Raw genomic sequence first — 22,088 nt, forward strand, 5'->3', positions numbered from 1 at the left:
ACAGGGCCTTTACCTTGGATCCTAACATACAGCATAAGAGTGTAAGAGTACTAATATATAGGTCATATGAGTATAATGAACAACACTACAAAAAGGTTATAAAAAAATACTTAATAAAAATGTATGGCCTCATTGTCCCAGATCACACCCCCATTAGAAAGAAGTGCTTTTTCTTCTGTAGGTGATGTAGATATAGCCATATTCACTTCTTCTGAGCATCAAAATGTGTATTGATAAAATGTTTGTACTGTCAAACGATGAAAACTATGATTCACTAGAGTCTGACCTATACGTTATATCTGCAGGCGTTTCAGACATTATTTTACTGTAAACTTTAGTAATCTAAATTACTTATTCTAACGACAATATTCATATTCCTGTCTTTTCCCCAATGAACGTGCCCCTTGTGGGGTACGTCATTACGCTGCACTCTATATGAAGGCTATGCCAGCGACGTAGAGGGAGCTGTTTGCAATCCTGTCCTAGAAGCAGGTTCACACTGAACGATACACTGGCAGACAGAGCAAAGACTTTGACATACACTTGAAATACAAGCACCAGACTTTCTTTGAAATGGTCTGGATAAAAGAGGACGTCTGCGGAGTCGCGTGAACGTCTTCGACAAGAAGATTGTGGAAATTCAATTGTGCAGGTCAGCTTGACTCAAACATCATTGCTTTTAGTTAGCATTGACTACCATTTCTTCATCAGTGAAAATATCCCTGGCCAGCTAACGTACTCCAGGTGTAGTGTTCTGTTGTCATTCTTTAAATCGTAATTTTATTGGATGTAGGTAATGGAATATAATTATTCATCTTGGCGACAGGTCCATAAAGACAGGTTCGGACGTTCAGGTTGTAGTGGTTTGTTTGCTAGCGAGCAAAGAAGCTAGCCATAGCCAAGTCTAGCCTCAGGACCACAGAAAAACTCGGCCAAGTTGGAGCTATAAAGCTAGCCTGTAAGCTAGTTAGCAAGGTGGTCAGCTGTCCAAATTGCATGGCGCGGTAACGTTAGCTCTGGTAAATGGCTTTAACAATTTAGTTAACCGTATAAGATGTTAACTCTGCTTCAGTTGACTTTTGATTCAACGTGACTAAACAATGCGTTCCACCACATTGCCCGCTATCATCGGTTGTCTGCCTAGTTGACTCGTTCAACCAAGACAGGGTGGCTAACGTCTTGAGACTGTAATGCAAGGTTTCGATAAGCTCTGCTGGGTTTCACCAAGAATTCGAATAGATCTCATCTTGCCGCTGTCTGAGATGTCTGCAATGACTTTTGTTTGTGCCAAGTGCTTTGAATAGTTTGAAGCTAAATGCAGCAGTATTAATTGCCTCATCCCATGTTTGTAGCAGGTCTGGGTGCAAGTCAGGTTTGTCTTGACGCCAGCTATCAATGCACTTACTTCCTTACTTGAAGTAACTTCCATTTTCCTCAGAAGGTCTGTGATTTGACTCTTTTAGAAAGGTAAGAAACGGTTGTTAATAATCAGCTTCAGAAATGCAAATGCACTACCTGGTACTCAATTATGTAAGTTTTAGTCCATAGATGAATAGATAGTGCACTGAGTTATGGGTGGTAACTTTACTAAATTGAGATATTTACACGGGGTTTCCTAGCTTTGAGAGAAGTTCATCACTCAGCCCCGTTTTCACATTGAATCGTAGTGGTGTTGCTCTATATGCAGTCAGTTGAATCAGGTCAGTGCACAGAACGCGGTATACGCTGGTCTCCCGTGGGAGTTCAAACCGCAGTGTTCTCCGTGCATTTCCTCTTCGTTCACTCGGGCCAGTCATCATGCGCCACCCAGTCGGTTCACACGTAGCCAAAATGAGTTTATGGCACTTCAAAGTCATGCTTTCACACAGACACCTTTGTTTACCGTCCATCGGGCCTGAACTTTGTGTGTTTACCTCCCCAGTCTGGCGCAGTGGCCGAAATTACCTTGGGAACACGCCCATTGAGTGATTGGTTTCTTTAAAGGTGACAGATGTTTTGGAAATCAAAACAGCTGCTTGTTGTCAGCAGCCAAACCCCATTGTACACAGACTCTGAGTCACACTTTGTTGGTCTTTAGCCAAACTTTGAACTTATGTATGGCTTGTGATTAAGTCAATTGACTAAACATGCTTAACTTGCAGGTAGATAGCAAAGATCACACAGCACTTTCAAGATTTGAGTGGTCAAGGACAGGGTTTGATGCTTTAACTCTTGTTTATTTCCTGAGCTCCTTTTATTATTCTTGTTAAAGGAAAGATGTCTACATGCTCACCTAGGCGGTTTTTCCATTGGTACTTTTCGCTGAGCCAGGTCGTGCGCAGCTAATTTGCATTTCCAAGACACACATGAAGCAGATCCGGTAAAAAAGTTTAATCTGGCAAGTTTGAATAGGAACTAACTATACCAACAATAGTTAATGGTAAACTGCCCATCAACAGCTCTACCACAGTGAGTGTGTTTAGGCAGACATTGAATTCACAAAATAAACATATTCTCTCATTGGTATAAAGTGGTATAACCATTAGTTCCATGTTTAAATAACATTGTTATCTGAGAACAAGGAAGTTGGCAAGCTATTCAACATAGAATGAGGAACAGCTAACATTATGTAAGCAAGAATTTGGACTTCAAAATAATGAATTTTAATCAAGCAACTTCCGTTATCTTTGACCTAAAGAAAGAAGTACTAGCCTGGAAACGAAACAGTTTGGTTTCTTTTAAGACTTAACCAAACGTTTCCTTTGACTAATGTTAATCATGCCGAAATGCATGTAGGGCAACTGGAGTATAAATGGAGGAAACTAGCGTTGCGCTTTGCGTCGTCGAGTTCTTTGTCCCCACTTTGTCGACTATATTTGTATGTCGGGACACCTAAGCGACCTTTATCCCTTACTTAAAGTCGTACCCTTCAGCGAGGTGAGTAGACCCTGATGCATGGAAATGCAAATCGTGTGTGTGTGTGCGCATTTTGGTGAGTCACCTTCGCAGATGTTTCATATGTTCAGTATCTCGGATGATTCATAAATGATTTGCAAAGTATACACTGCTACTCCTAATCATCTTATCAGTGATTGCCAAACACTGTTTTTAAATCAGTGTTTACTCATTATCTGCAAATGTTACAAATAGTGCTCTCTTTGATTGACATTTGTGGTAGTATCTACTAATGATACCAGGCCTTTTTGGCAAGTCAGAGCTTTGTCTGTTGATTCTTCAAATCAGCCCCTACACACCAATTCCTTTTGTTTGTTTAGTCCCTTAATTTTAGGGATGTCTCCTGTTTTTCGGTCTTTAAATACACATGGCGGCTTAGCGTTTCCGCACAATCTGTAAATTGCGACCCGGCAAGGTTATTCATTTGCTGCCGTCAGGCGTCCTGCCTGACCCACCACCTGTTTTGGGCACTGCGTGATCCTTCCCATCTGACAGCTGGACCGCCCATCCATGGGAAACCTGTTTGGCCGCTCTGCAAATGAGGCCCTTTCCCAGCTCGGAGCAGACTGTGTTTGCCGCCGAGGGTGTAGCCCCCTTGTCGAATGGGCCGTTTGATTGCCTTTGAGAGGCGCTTGCCATGGCAGTGAGGGTGGAAACGGAGAGAGGCGCAACATGTCACAACAGGCCTCTCGTCCTCCTGATAAGAGATTTTTTATTTTAAAGCTGCACTTCCGACTTGTGGTGACTGTCTGCGTTGACAGTCCAAAAGTTGTTCAAAGCGGTGTTTGTCTGTGATGTAAAAACTGCTTTGAGTTTTGAGAAGTCCTTTGTAAGTCCCCCACCCACCACACCCAACTTATTTGCATTAAGTTAATATCCAGAGAGGATTAAAAGCATTCAAGTCAGTTGGTGCTTAAAGTATTTCACCATTTGACCTAATGCCTCTACCAAGCTTTTGTTCCCTAGTTCAGTATTACTCGTTTATGTGTATGTGCATGTTTACGTGTGCACACACATACATGCGCGCGCGCACACACACACACACACGCACGCACACACCAGAGCCCGCAGCCACATGCTCTTTGTTCCAGGGTGTGTTCAGCGGAGCTTTCGATGCATTCCAGGGAAAGCACGAGAGAGATTGGATCCCTCTCGCACTGATACATTTTCGACTCGCACTCTAAATGGGACACATTAGAAACCCACAGTCGCAGTTCACCAATGCGATAAGAGAACAATAAATGCTGTATGTTTCTGGGATGTGCTCGGTCTGGCAAAATGTGCGGTATTGTCTGAATAACGCCATGAATATTGAAAAGTGTCTTGGCTTGTGATGGGATGGAGAAGGAGGGGTGCAGGAAGGAATTTGCCCCAGAAAATGAACTGCTCTGCCTGTTTGCACAAGGTGTGCTCACATATCCAATTTCAACCAGGGAAAAGAAAGTTGCCTGGTCTTGATGCAGCCCAACAGGTTTGATGTTATCCCCCACACACCCCACCCCCAAACACTCACTCACTCACTGACATAGACACAAGTGTTTGTTGTGGTCTTTGTGGCGTAGCTGTGTTTGAAATCCGGCATTGTGAAAAGACTGTTTTAGGTGGGTAGCTGGACTGTGTGTGTGTGTGCTATCTCTGGATCTCTGTGTGTGTGTGTGTGTGTGTGTGTGTGTGGTGTGGGTGGGAGAGAGCACAAGCATCTCGTTGACCTGCCCTTGCTATTCTTGGTTTGGTGTCGGGCGACTCGGCTCTGTGCTTGGCAGGGGAAGAGTGCGTACACACACACACACACACACACACACACACACACACACACACACACACACACACACAGAGCTCGAGCTGCAGCAGAAGCAGCCGCTCACCTTCAGTTCTCCGATCCCAACCTGCCCCCCCCCCCCCACTTTCCAAGAGGCAATTAACGAACAAGTGTGAACTTCTCTGCAGAGATGTGGAATTCAAGCCTCCCTCCGTAAGGCGTCGAGGGATGGAGGAGTGAGGGGAGCCCTCGTGGGTGCATCACTGCTGCTTGGATCCCAGCGTCTGTTCTGTGCGACTGACCTTGAAATTTACATTTACAACATTTTTATTTTTGAAGGCTGAATTGCTGGGCAGCAGATGTTGAGTTTTCACTGGGAGCTGGTTGCCCTGGTGACAGCCGGGCTCTTCCAGAGAGCTCTGCAGCCCCTGCACTGATACCTGGAATTCATGATGTGCTCTGGCATCTACGCTGTTGTGTAATACAGACATGCAGCATTTCCACCGCAGGCAAAGGCACGTTAGCTGAGCAAAAGCGGTTGGATGTATTGGAATCGTGCCGTACTGCCCCTTTTTGTGGTTTTGCAAAGGTAAACTTTTTAAAGTACTAAGTGAATTATGGCTCGTAAATGCTCCAGAGGACAGTGATTATTCCCTGAGGAAGAAATAATTGTCTTTCAGTGGAACGGAGATCTTTTGTTTGGTTAGTTAAGACGGCACTCGCACAGGTGCTGTCCCTCTTGTATGACATAACGTACAGCACACTGCCTGGGCCAAGCACAGGCCTCTTCCAGTGTGCTTTCAAACATGTGCTTTAAATTTCAGCTGCCTGCGCTTATGTCAGATTGCACATGGCGCGCCATACGTAACCTGATCTGGTGTAGATTTATGGCCATTTACAACAAAGGCCTTCAGATGAAGGCCTTCATCTTGGGGAGTGACATCACTTGAGGGGTCCTGTCGGTTGACAGCTAGTGAGCAGTTACGGTTAAGCCATATTTGTACTCTTAGGGTGGCACCAAGCGGGATCAGAGTTTTTATGAGTGTCGGAGTGCTGTTACGCAATCTTTGAACGGTTGTGAAGGTTTTTTTTTTTTGTTCTGTTTAAAATGTGCTCGCTAACAAGCGATGGAGTCATGCACCATAAGGGGCTGGGGGGTTGTAGTCGAAAGAGAACTCTGGCTCAGGATGGTTGCAGCTGGCATGGCTGCTGTAACTCCACACTCCTCGTAGCTTGGAGAGGGGGTGTTAAAAAAAATAATAATAATTAAACGTGAGCACGAGTGTGTCTCTGCTTGCCCAAGTACAGGGATCTTATCCCCTGCCAGCGTAGTGTAGTGTTGTGTATTGTTGTGTTGCGTTGCGTAACAGTCCTTCTGCAACCCGACACTGCACATGCCCTCAATCTCGGCTTTCTGATTACATTTCCTTTACGGCGTTAGCACGCTCGGATGGGGAAACGCTTGGCTCGACGCCCTATTACCACGCTGGCAGCCGTCGCATCTTGTAATATTGACTCAGGCTCTGGGGGAGGGATCAGAAGCTTTCCCGCGTGTGAAAAAGCGAGTGAGGGGGACGACGAGGCATCTCTTGCTAAGACAAGGAACCCATCTGGTAATGTGCAAATGTCTGGAGGTGCCTGTTCTGCGTGAGAGGCGGGAGTGTATTGCACATAACAAAGACCTGTGGACTCCCTTGAGAGTATTACACTGTTTATGGGCATGCTGCCCATTTTGTGTGTGTGTGTGTGTGTGTGTGTGTGTGTGTGTGTTTAAGGGGGAGCATGTGGCCTGTTTGCCTTGTCCAACTCACCATTTCATAGCGGGCAGAGGCAGACTTAGCTGTTAGCCGTGTATGAGTGCGCCGCCAGTGTCAGTGAGACTCATGTGTTTGGGACGGTGGCTATGGCGCCCGTGGCAACATTGTGGTCACTAGTCGTGCCGCATGGACCGTTGTGGTGTGCTCTGTGGCCTTACGTTATTTGATGTGCTCTCTGCAGTCACCTCTCCTCTTCCACCAAGGCCTGGCGGAGCCATGATCTCAGCCTGTTGGGCTCAGTCACCCAGGACTGTACATCATCTCCCGCACTTCCAGAAGTTTCCGCTCCACCAAGTAGCTGGAGCTTCATCTGTCTCTTCCCCTTAGCAGTTAACTCCGTTTTCAGATCATCCTCAAGGAGTGTGTGTTTGTGTCTGAATACACGTCCAGTTTTTTGGGCCGGTTAGTGGGGCGGGTCGTCGGAACGGGTCCAGGTGTCTGGGAGCGAGCACTCTGGAGAGCGTGGCTGTGTTTTGCCGTGGTGATTTATGAGCGCTTGTTTTTAAGGGCGTTTCGGATGTTCTCCAGAGGAAGGCCTGTGGCAAGCAAGAAAGCACGGCAGGCAGGCAGGCAGGCAGCTTAGCAGGGCCAGGAGTGGATGAGAGGGCCTGTTCTCAAGCTTCTGAGAAGTGAGTCGAGTCGGTCGTGTAGGGGACCCTTCACAGGAAACGTCTGGTATGGAGTGCTTCAGGGTTCAGTGGTTTAGGGGTGTATTCCAGAGTGGTGGAATAGAAGAAGGCATTCTAGTGGCTCACCCAGAAGTGTTTAGTAAGGGGTTATTTTAGGTTCCCATTCAGCCCTGTCCGGGAACAGCCTTAGGAAGAGTGGTGTGGAGTAGAGGCCTACACCCGCGGCTCCCTGCGCTAAAGAGTGTGGCGCTAGACTCATTTGGATTAGAGGGTGCGGGTGAAGACGGGTGAAGAAGAGGAAGAAGAAGAAGAAGAAAGTGATGCGGGAGAAAGGCATGACTAGTGAGACTAGTGGTGTATGTATAAATATATGTTTGAATTGAAATAAAAGTATGTTTGCAGGAGAGCAGCATGAAATAACCTGTGTTTAACATGAGTAGGCACAGGATTGAGGGTTTTCATGACACAATTTTATCGGAGCGGGCACGAGCGGGAAAAATACATCCCTTGTAAACGTTCACCCGTGGGATTTTTTTGCGGGCGGGAGAGGATAGTTTTTCAGGCCCGGGCGTGAGCGAGACTGAACTCCATCTGGCCTCCATCTGACGTTTACATGGGATCAGACCTGTAGTGTGGAGACTGTATCGTTTAGGTTTTGTTCAGGAGTGTTTGGATGAGTGCTTTTTTTTTTTGTTTGTTGGTGGGCTTCTAAAAGTCTGATGGAGAGGGATTATGTTTCAGGGGCTCGTTCTGCTTGGTTTGATGAGCGCTTGTCAGTACGGCTGTTCAGAAGCAGGGTTTCGCACAGGTCTGCGATCATATTTGTGGTGGAAATGCGTTGCATTCTGGGATTCTCTGGGGGAGGAAATGATGATTGAAACCGGGAAAACCATAATTCACATCTGTTATTTCTCAGCTACCTCTCAGCAGTCGCTCATCAATCTCTCAATTCTCACAGATTCTCAGAAACTATGGTGGACCATCACAGTCCGATATGTTTATGTTTATGTAGGACTCCGACGAGCGTCCAGTAAAGGTACGGACCTGTCTTGTAAGGGGGAGTTTATCACAGAGTGTTTGGGAAGGACATTGTGAAACTGTCTGTGGCTTGACTGACCGCACCCCTCTCACTTTGAAAGTCATTGTTTGTGGAAAGCTTGATTTAAGGCCAGGTAAAAGGAAGTTGCCAGTGAAGTCTGGGAAAATACACCACACGCACACACACACACACACACACATGCACACACACTTCTGCCAAAAAGGGGACTAAGGGGAATGCTCAGCACATGACTTTTGGAATCCTCCACATGTCTTCCTGTTTGTGCTGCATCTCTTGATTTTGTGTGACGAGAGGCGCGTGTGCGTGTGCGTGTGTGCGTGTGTGCGTGTGTGCGTGTGTGCGTGTGTGCGTGTGTGTGTGTGTGTGTGTGTGTGTGTGTGTGTGTGTGTGTGTGTGTGTGTGTGTGTGTGTGTGGTATACTGGTGCCTGTCACTGGGAGAAGCTGAAACATGTCAAGTATGCTGCTTATTTGTGTCGTAGTGTTTCTGTCGTTGCTCCTCTTGTCAGTGCAGTCTTTCTTTCCTCCGTGTTGGAGGCCTGAGTTGATTGTGAAGGTGTGATTGTCATTCTGCTTGTTAAGTGTGTACTTCTCCAGTTGTTGTCTTTGTGTGGACGTCTACTTCTCTGTGTGTGCTGTTTTGGGGAATTTTTCTTTTTTTGTATGTTTGTGTCTGTATATTTCTTCAGTTCTTCATCTGTGAAGCTTTGGGGAAATGAGAGGACTGTTTCTGTGTGTGTGTGTGTGAACACGGGATGTGTGACTGGGAGTGTTCAGGCTCGTCTATCGGCTCTTCTGCATAATCTCAAGCCTGTCCCGTCCCCTCCTGATGTATTGATTATCCTTGCCTTATATAGACATGAGAGGACCCCAGCGTGCCCATTGGCTGAACCTCACACTTCCTTTATTTGTTCCTGCCGCAGACGAACGTGTGTGTGTGTGTGTGTGTGTGTGTGTGTGTGTGTGTGTGTCAGTGTGTGCTGTCGCCACCAGGACCAGCTGTTTAGGTCAAATAATCAAGGTGTCTGTCGGACTAGTTCGACCACGTGCTGTGTGTGTGTGTGAGAAGGTGAAAGCATGCAGAGCACACACACACACACACACACACACACACACACACACACACACACACACACACACACACACACACACACACACACACACACACACACAGAGTTGAGCTGTAGCACACTGTCTGAAACGCACACCACACACTCCTTTGCTGGTTGTGCTGCACCACAATGAACCACTGTGCTGCACTTTATTGTGAGGAATTTGAGAAGGAATGGTCGGCAACAAGGAATCGTTAGGAAATATGTAAGTAAAAGTTTTTAAAAAAATGTTTTGGTCGTTGCTTTTTCCGTGAAGCGTTTGCAGAGGAGAAGGGGAACACTCTTCACACACTGCATTTGGAGCAACTGAAGGCTGGCAGCCCAAAGTGAGCCTCTCACAGACATGCCTCGCCGTGTCGGTCACATAGTTGCTCTTTTGGGTTCTCGGCGGAGCTAAGAATGTGCTGTAGTGTGGCCCAGTGTGGGAGAATCTGGTGCTGGCCCCTGCATTTGCCAGGCCGTTGTAGTTTTGCAGTGAGGGTTTCTCTCTCTCTCTGTGTGTGTGTGTGTGTGTGTGTGTGTGTGTGTGTGTGTGTGTGTGTGTGTGTGTGTGTGTGTGTGTGTGTGTGTGTGTGTGTGTGTGTGTGTGTGTGTGTGTGTGCTAGACAGTGACCCAAATGTGCATGTCAGAGTTTGGGCTGAGGATTTGCTGCACAACATTCACATAAAGCCTGATTGGCACAAAGGAGAGAGGGAGGGAGAGAAAGAGAGAGAGAGACGGAGAAAGATAGATCGAGAGAGAAAGAAAGGATGTTCCCTTATCCGCCTGTCATTCCAGTACCCCTTTGTTGAGACGGTCTAATCATGTTTGTGTGCAATGGAATCCACTCTGTGTGTGTCTCCGTGTCCGTGTGTGTGTGTGTGTGTTTGTGTTGGGTGACTGGAAGGTTATCAGCCCACCACCACAGCCACCACAGCCTTTCTTCTTGTTGGTCTGTTGGCTACTGTTCCCCAAAGCTGCTTTTGTTCCGACTTATCAGCCGTTCATGGCTCGCATATCTCTTTGAAAACAAAACTCCCTGCCTGTGTGTGTGTGTGTGTGTGTGTGTGTGTGTGTGTGTGAGACTGAGTGGGGGGAATGGTCTTGGTGGAAGTCTGCCACAGCTCTCCATCTCGCCCTCCTTGGTACCACCTCTTCTCCCGCTTTGGGAAATAATGTGAAAGAGCTGTATTCATCCGCCTGTGAAACCCTGACTCAAAATCTCTCCCTCTACATTACGTCCACCCCCGCCCCCCGCCGCCGCCCGCCCCTCCTCTGGCTGCTTCTGAGAGGCTCTGTTCTTCTGTGTGATATAGAAACGGCATGAGCTGTGGAGATGGAAGAAACAGGAAGAGCTGAGAACGTCCTGTGTTGGCATACACCTACACAAGAAGAATCTGCCCCAGGCTCGGGGGCCTCCCGTCAGCCAATCCAGTTTGAGGAAAGGAGGGAGATGGTGGCGGTGGTGGGGGGGGAGTGCTCTGGCACCTCTTCTGACGTGGAGCTTAGTGAAGATATCTGCTTTGTAAGGGCTCTGTCTGTTGGATAGAGCCCTAAAGTGACTGTAATGGTGTTGTAGTCTACAGTAACTGACATGAGGGTTTGAATAATGGTGATGTAGTCTACAGTAACTGACATGAGGGTTTTGAATAATGGGGATGTAGTCTACAGTAACTGACATGAGGGTTTTGAATAATTTTGTAGTCTACAGTAACTGACATGAGGGTTTTGAATAATGGTGATGTAGTCTACAGTAACTGACATGAGGGTTTTGGCTTCAGTGCTGGCTTTGCTTTCGCTTTTCGTGTGTCTTGATCTCTTGTAAAAGGAATTTTGGCAGAGGTTGGATTTATTGGGCAGATGGTTGCAAGGTTTGCTGATGTGTGTGTGTGTGTATATATATATATATATATATATATTTGTTTCTCTCTAGTCTAACCAGTCTCAGTTTGTTTTCATCGGACCTCATCAGTATTTCTCTTTGAAAGCCAGAAATGGTTTAGACCTAATGAATTAACATTACTGTACATCCTGATGGTTGATTTACAGGTTCAGGTGCTCATAGTATTAGGCTTCAGATGTCTTAAATGATCAGTGACCTCATACCTTTTGCATTACGTAAGAAGAAGACGACTACGAGAATGGGAGCAACCCATTCACATTGTTAATGGTAGCAATGGGGCCTCCACTGTCTTGTGTTGAGAAATGGAGGCATTAAACCACATTCCTGTCGAACCTGCATTTCAACGACTTGCCTGATTGACCGTGGGCAGTAATTGACTTGACTTTGCCATCCCACCTGTTTTTCCGTCTCAGGGGACATGCAAATGCAGACCGACTGGTTTTACCAAAAGAGAGACAGACACACACACAGACAAAGACAAAGACAAAGACAGAAAGACCTTCAAACCTTGGAAGCGAAGGTTTTCGATATCCCTTCCCGAAGGCATGACTCAGTGGACTGATAGGGTTGAGTGGAGTGGGCATCCTGCATCAGCAGAAGGATGTGCCTGTGGCCAAACATGGCGCACTCTTTTCAGCAGCAGATTTTCAGTCTGTTTGTTTTTTTGTTTTTTTTTGGCAGGGGGCAGTTCCGTCTGTGGTTAGTAATGTGGTAATGGGTTTCAAGGGAGGTGTGGGTTGGAGAGTGGACTGTTTTTACAAAGCAGGTGTTTGTATTTGACTGAATTTGAAGGCATAGCAGACATGTTTATTGTGTGATGTGTTGTCTTGCTCAGCTATGACTCGATGTGGGTGTGACGACACCCAAACAAGTACAGGCGTATGCAAGCCAAACTCCTGGTAGTAAATGTTTTAGATGGAGAGGCCACCTGCTTAGTGGATCTGAAGAAGCAGAGTGGATGTAGTCTCATTGTCGTCTGTCTCTCTCTCTCTCCTTTCTTTGCAGTAGTTGGAGTCTCCTGCTGTCCGACAGTGTCTCCCTGACAGTGCATTGTGGGAGCTTCCTGCCCCGCTGTGCTGGAGGGAGAAGCCTCATGCCCCAGCAATGTGAATCAATCAGCTACTTCAGCCCAGCCCCATACCAAGAACCACGGAAGCCAGCCTCCAAAGCCCAACTCGACTGGAGGTGAGTCCCACTCCGACAGCCTCTCCTTGCCAGTGTCCTTCCCTGTTGGGCTCGTCTGCTCTCTTTAATCACCATTGCTATGGACTCTGAGAGAATATTTTCTCCTTCCTCTCTTCCCTGTTTGCACATATGTGATGAGCCTGAGCTGAGGCCAGAGCTGTTACCTCACCCATAATTACTACCCCCCCCCCCCCCCCCATCACACTGCATCCCACGTACATCCTCCCCCGCCATGCCAGTCTGCCTGTGTGTTATAAGGCACGACGCAGCGCCTGCCTGCCGGTCCCCCCCCCCCCCCCCCACTCCTGCGTGGGGAACACATGTAGAGGCGCGTGCGGAGGGCCCAGATGCAGGAGGAACACAGTGTGTTACAGCATAATTGGAGCCGAGGCTCTGCAATTGTGACTTCATCCTTCACTCCTTTTTTTTTTTTTTTTCTTCTTTCGTTCTTTTGCTTGTTCTGACTTCTCCCTGCTCCCCCCCTTTCCCTCATGTTGGACAGGTTCCCTGGCTGGCCTCCTATGGGGGGCAGGGAAGGGAAGAGTCACGGACCTTTTACAAAGGGGGAGAGAGAGAGAGAGAGAGAGAGAGAGAGCGAGGGAGGCAGGCATAGACAGAAAAGGGAGGGAGAAGGAATTGAGTTAATAATCGAAGCAGTGCGGAGTCCGCCGATGACCTCACCTCAGCTTAGCGCCGTTGCCTGACTAGCTGGTCCGGGGCTGGAGCATCTGTCGCTCGTCGCTCGTTGTTTGTTTGTCTTTTACATAATGCCTGTCGTGCAACTTCACCCTCTCCCCACCTTTTGCTCAGATTATTATTTGCTCTGACAGATGTTTTGGCCTCTGCTTGTGAGGTAAGTGGGTGTTCTAGCGGTACTACACAGGGGGACGAGATGGGGCGGCATGGACATGAAGGGGGGGGGGGGGGGGGGGGTGTAGTAGACGGAAAAGAGAGGTAATGGTAGGACTGGGGGGGGATCGGAGTGGTAGACAGAAGGGATCAAAGGCGGAGAGCGGAGCCGAGCCGAGCGTCCGAGCGGAGTGGCGACGGAGTGAGAGACGAGGTCTGGGTGGGCCTGCTTGTGGCTGCCAGGTTGAGTAATGGGTAAAACGCAGCAGTGCCGGGCTGGCCAGATAGGGGCGGGCAGGTGTCCAGCAGCGCAGAGGCCCGGTCCAGCGCCATGGTGCTGCTCACATACCCCTTCTCCACCAACAGGGAACACAAATAAATTGGTTCGGAACCTGAAAAGTTGGTTCACAGCTGGAACCAAGAGGTGGTTTTTCCAGTGCAAACCGTGACGACCCTACTACTGTTAACTTCCATTATGTGCATTGTGCAATGCCCTCTGGTAATGACGCATCCTTGATTACAATGGTTCTGCTCAGAACCGGTTGAAATGTGGGCTGGTTCGCTAGTTTGCACCGGAACCAGTTTAAGAACCCGTTCCCTGTTGGTCGTAAAGGGCTAACAGCGGCTCCGAGGAACCTCCCAAGCAGACGGTGTCTTGGGAGAACACAACTCCCACGGAATACTGTGGAAATGTGCGGCTAACTGCAGTTGTATCACAAGTTCACATCATTTTGTGTTGCTTCTGCGTGCATGTAAACAAACCGACGTTAAAATGGGTACAAAAATAAACAAAACATACCCCAAGGCTACACCGTAACTCCTAGAAACGCTAGGTCCCTCAAACACACACACACACACACACACACACAGCCCTGAGGTCATGATAGGTCAGCAGTAGTGACCAGTGTTCACGTGCTGTAGTGGTATGGCAGAGAGCGAGTCTGAGGTGTGTGTGTGTGTGTGTGTGTGTGTGTGTGTAGTGACCAGTGTTCACGTGGTGTAGTGGTATGGCAGAGAGCGAGTGTGTGTGTGGTGACCAGTGTTCACGTGCTGTAGTGGTATGGCAGAGAGCAAGTCTGATGTGTGTGTGTGTGTGTGTGTGTGTGTTGTTACTCTCGCCGCTTTGAGCAGAGCTTCCCTTTTGGGGCATGGAAAAGCACTGGTCTGACCCAGAGGCCCCTAGAGACTAGAGGGAGGTGTGTGTGTGTGTTGTACAGACCCAAGCAAGCTGGCAAGTGCAGGAAGTCAGAGTGAGTTCTTGTGCCAGGAAATGCAAGGGCGCATGTCTCCATGGAGACGCAAGCCACCGTTGGCTCGGCGTGCCCGCTTGTTGCTTCACTTTGGGGGTTGCCCCCCCCCCCCTCATTGATGGCAAAACCACAATACCATCCAGGCTCAATAAACTGCTTATTTCTGCTAGTTTCCCTGAACAAGGGGAAATTCGAGAGGTGCCTTGGCTGTGTGTATGTGTTTGTGTCCAAGAGGCTGTGTGCAAGTGAGTGTGAAAATCTGTGTGTGTGTGTGGGGGGGGCTAGGTTTGAGGGTGTGTGATGAGTGAAGGGGGGTGGGGGGGGCACGGGTTGTTGTTTGGGCTTCCAAAGATGCACCAACTGGCCCTTCTCTGCTTGTGGCATGCAATTTTCCATGACCAGTATTGGGTGCCCAATTGGAGTCCACAGCCCCTCTAAGCCAGCCACCCACCCACCCACCCACCCACTAATTCGTGTGTGTGCCCCTCGTGACTTGCCCCTGAATAACTTGTCCGCACACACATTCAGACACACACACTTTGAAGAATGCCAGCCCTGATTTGGTCACGTGAGATCCCCCCCCCCTCCTCTTTCCACTGTCCCCATTATTAGGCTTGGATCTGCAGAGGAGGAATGCCTTATAAGCACTTTAGCCTTCCTGCTGCAAGCCAGCGCGCGCACACACACACACACACACACACACACACACTCTCTCTGTGTGCTTGCTCGCCCGCACACGCTCGCTCACGGTCATACACACTCACACTGACACACACACATATAGTTACACACATATTGTTGCACAGTGTGTGGGAGAGATAAATGGACTGCGCACAAAAATAAGTGTCAGAATTGGACAGGGTGGAATAGACACCTACTTGTTGGAATGGTTCTGTTTGTGTGCTGGAGAGGAATTGAATGCATGTATATTCCTACACATGCTTCTGTATTGTACTGTACGGTCATGTTGAAATGGACTGTGTGTATAGATATGGCGGATGGCGTGTGTGTGTGTGTGTGTGTGTGTGTTAAGTCATTAGTCTGCTTTTAATCACTCTGCGTTAATGATGGACCCCACCTTTTATATTAGAGGATCGTATAAAGTTAGGACTGGTCAAATATTTTGTTATTTGTCTGTTAACAGGAGGTGAAATATATTGTATCCCTAGTACATGTGTGAGAATGTGTTCATGTGTGTGAGTGCGTGTGTCCATGTGCGTGTATGGTAAGGGAGTGCGTGTGTAAGAGCCCAGCTGTGTCTAGCCTTGGGTGGCTTCCCTGTGTGTGTGTGTGTGTGTGTGTGTGTGTGTGTGTGTGTGTGTGTGTGTGTGTGTGTGTGTGTGTGTGTGTGTGTGTGTGTGTGTGTGTGTGTGTGTGTGTGTGTGTGTGTGTGTGTGTGTGTGTGTGTGTGTGTGTGTGTGTGTGTGTGTGTGTGTGTGTGGTGTGTGTGTGTGTGGTGAGGAACAGGAGGCCCTTTTGTTGGCCATTAGCAGGTTTAGTGTGACTTCTCTCATCTCTAAGACATGTGCAAGAGAGGCACTGGGAGAGTTGGAGAGAAAGAAGGCAAAAAGCGGGGTCAGTCCGGCTGTGTTCTCATATCATGTAGAAATCCACATTTCAACAAGCCTTAACTGGGTCTTTTTTTTATTTTTTATTGGGGCTGATCTCATCATATTATGCTATATTGCATTACATTGCGGTTCCATGTCTTGCATAATGATTTTCTGCCCCGCCTGCCTCTGGAAGTGATCAGAGACTCATGGCTTGGTTAGTAAGCCCCCAATTGGTTCCTGCTTGAAAACTTTGCTGTAGAAAATTGTAGAATTTGTGGAGACACACGCGCATTTATCTCTAATTCTCCACGCAAGCTTTACTGTGAGCTCCTGTATGTCCTAGACCGTGGGTCGAGCATGAAGCCCCACGAAGAGTAAAAGGGAGGGGTTGGTTGGTTGGTAGGTGAAGGAGGAGGAGGAGGAAGAAGAGGAAGAGATGCTTTGGCTGGAGAGAACAAGACATTTGGGCATGGGGGCGTCAGCAGCGCCCCCTCAGGCTCCAGTCCTGTTCCCCCTCCCTCCATCCGGGGCAAAGCCATAAATCTGTCTCCGTATTTCGGCCAGCTCCTGTAAGCGCGCTCGGAACACACCGGCTAGATTGTCACTTGTGAAGCTTGCCTTGAACTGCTGTGGAGTGCACAGGCTGTGTTTTAGTATAATTAGTCAGAACAGTATTTGCTGTGAAAGTGTGCGGTTGGCAGTTGGAGCAATGGGTGGCGCATTACTGCCACCCAGTTCCAGTAAGCCAGTTTGATGTTGGGTGGCAATTAAAGTCGTAGGTTAGCAGCTTGTAATAATATGGTAGAACTACTAGTGTGCTCTCTCTCCTACAAACATAGAACCAGTGGCATTTTTTTTTCTTCTCATGCCTTTTTTACAAATTCTTAGAGTTTAATGTATTATGTAACTGTAGATAACTAAGAATTTTTCTTTATTGAAGTTGAATTGAACTTGAATCTACAAGGTAAACCTAACGGGGGACTTCTAAATCTAAAGCATACAGCCAACTCTGGATGACTGTTTCTTTTTGTAAACTCAATGCGTCAATCTTTGAGTTTTGTTTGATATTTAGTTTGTGTCTGATTTGGCAACCTAATGTGGTGACTGACGTTTTTTTTCCCCCCTTCTGTTGTCTGCAGGTTAGCAAGCATGCACCTCAAGCCATACCCCAGCCTTCACAAGAAGGAGTCTATAGTGGAGGGTCCCCGCAGTCTGCGTGTGGACCAACAGGGTGTTCTCAGGCCTGAGTGGGGCGTGCACCAGTCCTGCCCCCTAGTGGCCTCATCTGGCAGCGGATCAGCCAACCGCTGTCCATTCGGCGTCCTATCCACCAACACGCTCCACTGCTCCTCCTCATCCGCAAACACCACCAACACCACCAACCTGAGCAGTGCCTGGGCAGCACGAAAGGGAAAAGGGAACCCCCCAGTTCCCGCCAAGGTGACCATCACTAGCTCCCTATTCCTTCTGGCTTCCCCTTTGGGGCTGGAGAACGAAGCATCGTTGCGGATATACCAGAGTGAAGATGGGGATGGGCCCCTGGACATCTGGGCTGTCATCAAACCAGGCAACACCAAGGAGAAGATTGCCATTTTTGCCGGTCGGCAGCGCGGGAGGTTGAGCGATGGGGGCGGGTTGGGGGAGGCAGCCCCAGTGGGAGAGGGAGGTCCCCAGGATCCTCGCTTGATGTGCTTGATGAAGAGCAAGGGCTGCTGGGTTGAAGAAGATTGCTCGCTGGCCAAGCGTCGGAGGTTGGGCAAAATGGACAAAATGAAAGGCACAGAGACCCTGTCCGAAACCCAAGCCCCCTCTGCTGGAGACTCGGAGGACGGGATGCTACGGGTGGAAGGGGAGGAAGGGGCCAGGATTGTCTCCGTGGGTGAAATGGTGGCTATACTGGAGCAGATGGCTAATGGCGACCAACACATGGACTCGAAGCCTGTTTCGCTGCGCAGCTCCAGCACCATTTCACTGCCAAAATCCCCCGTGCCCTTGTCTGAGCCCAAAGCGTTGGAGTCGGTGGAGGGTCAGGAGGAGTCCGAGAGTGTGCGGGTGCTGGACATGGTGGCCCGCCTGGAGTCGGAGTGCCTGAAAAGGCAGAGCTCTCGCGAGTCGGGCGAGCTTTCGCGCAACAACAGCCTGCGCCGCAACGTGGCCCGCGTCCTGCTGGCAGGCTCGGAGCCTTATCAGGGCCCAACACAGCCAGAATCGCCCACCGACTGCCAGGTGGAGGATCAGCATCTAGCAGAATGCCTGTCAGTGAAGGGGAACAACCAGCCCAAATCCCAACCCGAGTCCTTGACCTCACCTACCCCTTCTGAGCCGCTTGTGGTCGTGGAGAAAGTTGCTGAGGCCCAGCTAGTGCAGGTGGAGTACAGGGTCACAGATGCTAGTAAAGACCCAGAACAGGGCTTTGAAGACGCGCGTCCTCCTGGCCCGGAGTTCTCTGGAACAGTGGAGGTTGAGGAGCCGATGCCCGGCATGCTGTTCTTCAGACAGTCTCCACCGCCGCCTCCGTCTGAACGGCGAACCCCCCAACACACAGAGACTACTACCCATCCTAAAATATGCATAACCGTGGAGGCCACAATTTCCCCCTTGCCTTGGGACTGTACCAAATCTGGGGGCTTGTCCGGGATCTCAACAAAAGCTCCTCAGTTACCTGCTCTTGCAGAAAGGGCACAGACTTTGCACGAAGGTGCGGACGATAAAGGAGGTGAACGTGTGGCTGGAGGTGAGGGCGCAGGCTGTCATGACGACGACGACGACGAGGAAGAATGTGACGGCACGGGCCGGGAGGCGGTGACATTTCCCCTGCGCCGGCAGGTCTCGCACGAGTTCCTGGAGATGCGCTTCAAGATCCAGCAGCTCCTGGAGCCCCAGCCGTACCTGGCCGTGCTGCCGCACCACGTCCTGGTGCAGATCTTCAGCCTGTTGCCCACCCAGGCCTTGGCTGCCCTCAAGTGCACCTGCCGCTACTTCAAGTCCATCATCGAGTGCTACGACGTGCGGCCCACCGACTCGCGCTGGGTGTCGGAGCCGCGGTACCGCGACGACCCGTGCAAGCAGTGCAAGAAGCACTACCGACGAGGCGATGTGTCGCTCTGCCGCTGGCATCACAAGCCCTACTGCCAGGCCATGCCCTACGGGCCCGGCTATTGGATGTGCTGTCGGGGGGGCCACAAGGACACTCTCGGCTGCAATGTGGGTCTCCACGACAACCGCTGGGTGCCGACTTTTCACCGCATGAACATGCCAATCTATAAGAGCAGGGAGGGTGAGGAAGAGGCCTAGTTTGTGTGTGTGTGTTTGTGGTGGATGTGTTTGTGTGTTTTGAGGGAGAGAAATGGGACAATGTATGGGCAATGTGCAACAACAAAAAAAAGTGAAATCAGTATGCTTTTTATTTGTGAGGGCTTTTGTGTGTGGCTTCATGGCTGAGTGTGTATGCATCAATATGTTGCCATATTTTGAGTGTGTACATTTTTCTTTTTTCAATGTGTTTCGGGATGGATGTGTGAGCAGGTTGCTCAAAAACTCATTAAGGAATTGCTGGATCTCCCCTCAGCCTGTCCTCTCCCAACCTTCTGTCAATCATGACCAGCTGGCCCATGATGACCCTTCCTCAGGTTGTGGCAGTCGGTCTGCACTTTAAAGTCTGCAAGACTTGCCCATTTCAACGGCCTCCTTAACAGGGAGCCTGTGGGGCCTGCTTGTTTGAATGGATTGTGTGTGGTTTTGTTTGGAGCGAGCATTAATTGAGCATTGACTAAGTTATATTTGAAAAGAGCATCTCTAATGTTTCTCCTGACTGTTTATTTGATGCATACTAAAGCACCCTGACTTGACATTTGTTTCCCAGCTAAGCATTAGAATCTTTTTTTTGTTTGTTTTTAAATCAGAAGTTTTCTTTAGTGCCACACACTGGGCATCCCTGGACGTTTAATGCTGTGGGCAAGAGTGTATGTCCATGCACCCTGCTTGCCTTAAAGGCTTTGTGGAGCTATATCAACACACACGACGACCCTCCACCTGGCTTTGCTGATCAGTCCCTCCCAGCCTTAGGAGCTCATCCTGGGGAGTGAGAGGGAGGTGGGCGAGTGGTTGGTTGGTTGGTTGGTTTTTCTGAGCTCACCTGTTTACATTGTACAAAGCATCAAGTCACACATCATATATAGATATGTATATCTACAGGGTGAAGAAAGATTGCATGTGTATAACTTGAATGCATTTTCTTTTCTATCGGTTGAATTTGTTTCCTTTTTTTACCCAGAAGTGCGTGTGTGTGTGTGCGTGCGCGTGTGTGTGTGTATATATACAATCATACATGAACATTAAAAAAAATATCTGTGAGGTGGGTGTTTCCCATGCTTGCTGTCAGCTCTGCAGACTGGCCACTGAAAGGCAGGATTGTGACACCAGTGCTTTCCATTTCTCACCAAACTTTTTTTTTTGCCTTTTTTAAGGATGAAAAGAATTTAAATAAATAAAAATTTTCTTCAAATGGGAAAGATGATCTCCAAAGTGTATTCCAATTTTTTTTTTTTTTTTAAAGATTATATTGTATAAAAGTTCTCTACTGTTCTCTGCCTGTCAAGGCATTTTACTGTGGTAAAGTGCATTCAGAGAAATTTGTCAACGGCTGCTCTTTGCCTTTCCTCTAGTGTGCTCTCGTGTCCTTCCCACAAAGTGTATGTTCTGTATGTACAGTATATAAGATGGACTATATTCTACAATGGATGTTGGGAGATGTTGGCCTTAATGGACTTTATCAAAAGTATTAACGTCAATAAAAGACAGAAATGAAAAACAAAGCCATCTGTGTCATAATTGTTTGGATAGGAATTAACAGGGTGGAGAATGAATTATTAATTGTGTGATAATTTTTTTCTTTTTAGTTTTTTCTTAATTTGCATAAGGCTATTTAGAATAGTTTGTTTACTTTCATATCAGTAATTCCTGTTTTGGTTTGTGAAGTTCACCTTTTTAAAACCTTTTGCTCCCCCCCCCCCTGCTGTTATCAACCGCCTCGTCTCCTTGATCTAGGGACCCCTTCAGATGCTGTGGAATGCTTTTGAAGGAGTGATGTGGTGATGGAGAGATGTGATTAGTGTTTCTGTTTAACATGGCTGCAATGTTTTGTGTTTGCCACCATAATCACATGCCCCTCAGCCATAACATAGTGGGTTCAAGTGTATGTGAATATAAAGAACAATGCCAGGTCATCATATTGTATTATGACTCTCTTAAGCCTTTTGTTAGGAGCATTCACAAGGCACAGAGCTTATGACTGTCAGCTGTGCAACAACTCCAGCGTTTATTAGAGTCGTCATCTACTCACCACAACATCGTCTGGGCGTAAGCTAAATTATGACCTCTGACAAAGGCGGAGGGAAAGTCTGATGTGGTTTGATCCTCATGGGTCCAACGCCACTTTCAGACTAATGTCTGTGAGACAACCGTACATTATGTGTGAACGTGGCTCTAGATCAGTGGCTTCACAATCAGGCTCCCAGAGCCCCCTTGCCCTGCATATCTTTCCCTGCTTCAGACTCACCTGATTGAAATTAGTATCATTAAAATGTATAAGCTGCACTGGGGGGAGATCAAAGCTAAAACATGGAAGCTCTGCAGACCGAGAATACCACAGGCGCCCGGTTGAGAACCACTGCCCTAGATAACCGTGATCAGGTGCCATTGGGTAATGGTGTCTTTCCTGGTTTTGATCGGCTGAGGACAACTAGTTTATCAAATCTAGGCCACTGAGTTCAAGTAGGTGAGGCAGACAGAGAGAGGGAATGAGTCCCCTGGGACCGGGATTTAAAAAAAGAAAAAAAAACCTACAGTACCAGTCAAAAGTTTGGACACGCCTTCTCATTTTTTGAGAAGTATTTTCTTTACTTTTATTATTTTCTACATGGTAGATGACACTTTTTTTGTTTAGTACATCATTCCATGTTTTCTTTTGTAGTTAAAATGTCTTCAGTATTAATTTACAATGTAGAAAATAATAAAAGTAAAGAAAACACTCAAATTAAAGGTGTGTCAACTTTTGACTG

The 22,088-nt window shown here is 48.1% G+C and overlaps 1 protein-coding gene across 2 annotated transcripts; it reads left to right on the plus strand.

The window, feature by feature from the left end:
• The first annotated feature begins 449 nt into the window (after window positions 1–449).
• Window positions 450–20,839, plus strand: fbxo34 (F-box protein 34). Of its 2 annotated transcripts, none has more exons than XM_012826903.3 (3): window positions 450–652; window positions 12,198–12,377; window positions 17,169–20,839. In XM_012826903.3, the coding sequence occupies exons 2-3, from the start codon at window positions 12,286–12,288 to the stop codon at window positions 19,321–19,323; spliced, it is 2,247 nt and encodes a 748-aa protein (XP_012682357.2). In that variant the 5' UTR covers window positions 450–652; window positions 12,198–12,285; the 3' UTR covers window positions 19,324–20,839. The 2 variants fall into 2 exon arrangements, with proteins under 2 accessions (XP_012682357.2, XP_031436003.1); XM_031580143.2 differs by lacking the exon at window positions 450–652 and adding an exon at window positions 9,468–9,514.
• The last annotated feature ends 1,249 nt before the right edge of the window (window positions 20,840–22,088 follow it).

Source organism: Clupea harengus, chromosome 14 (assembly GCF_900700415.2).
Source record: "Clupea harengus chromosome 14, Ch_v2.0.2, whole genome shotgun sequence".
NCBI lineage: Eukaryota > Metazoa > Chordata > Actinopteri > Clupeiformes > Clupeidae > Clupea > Clupea harengus.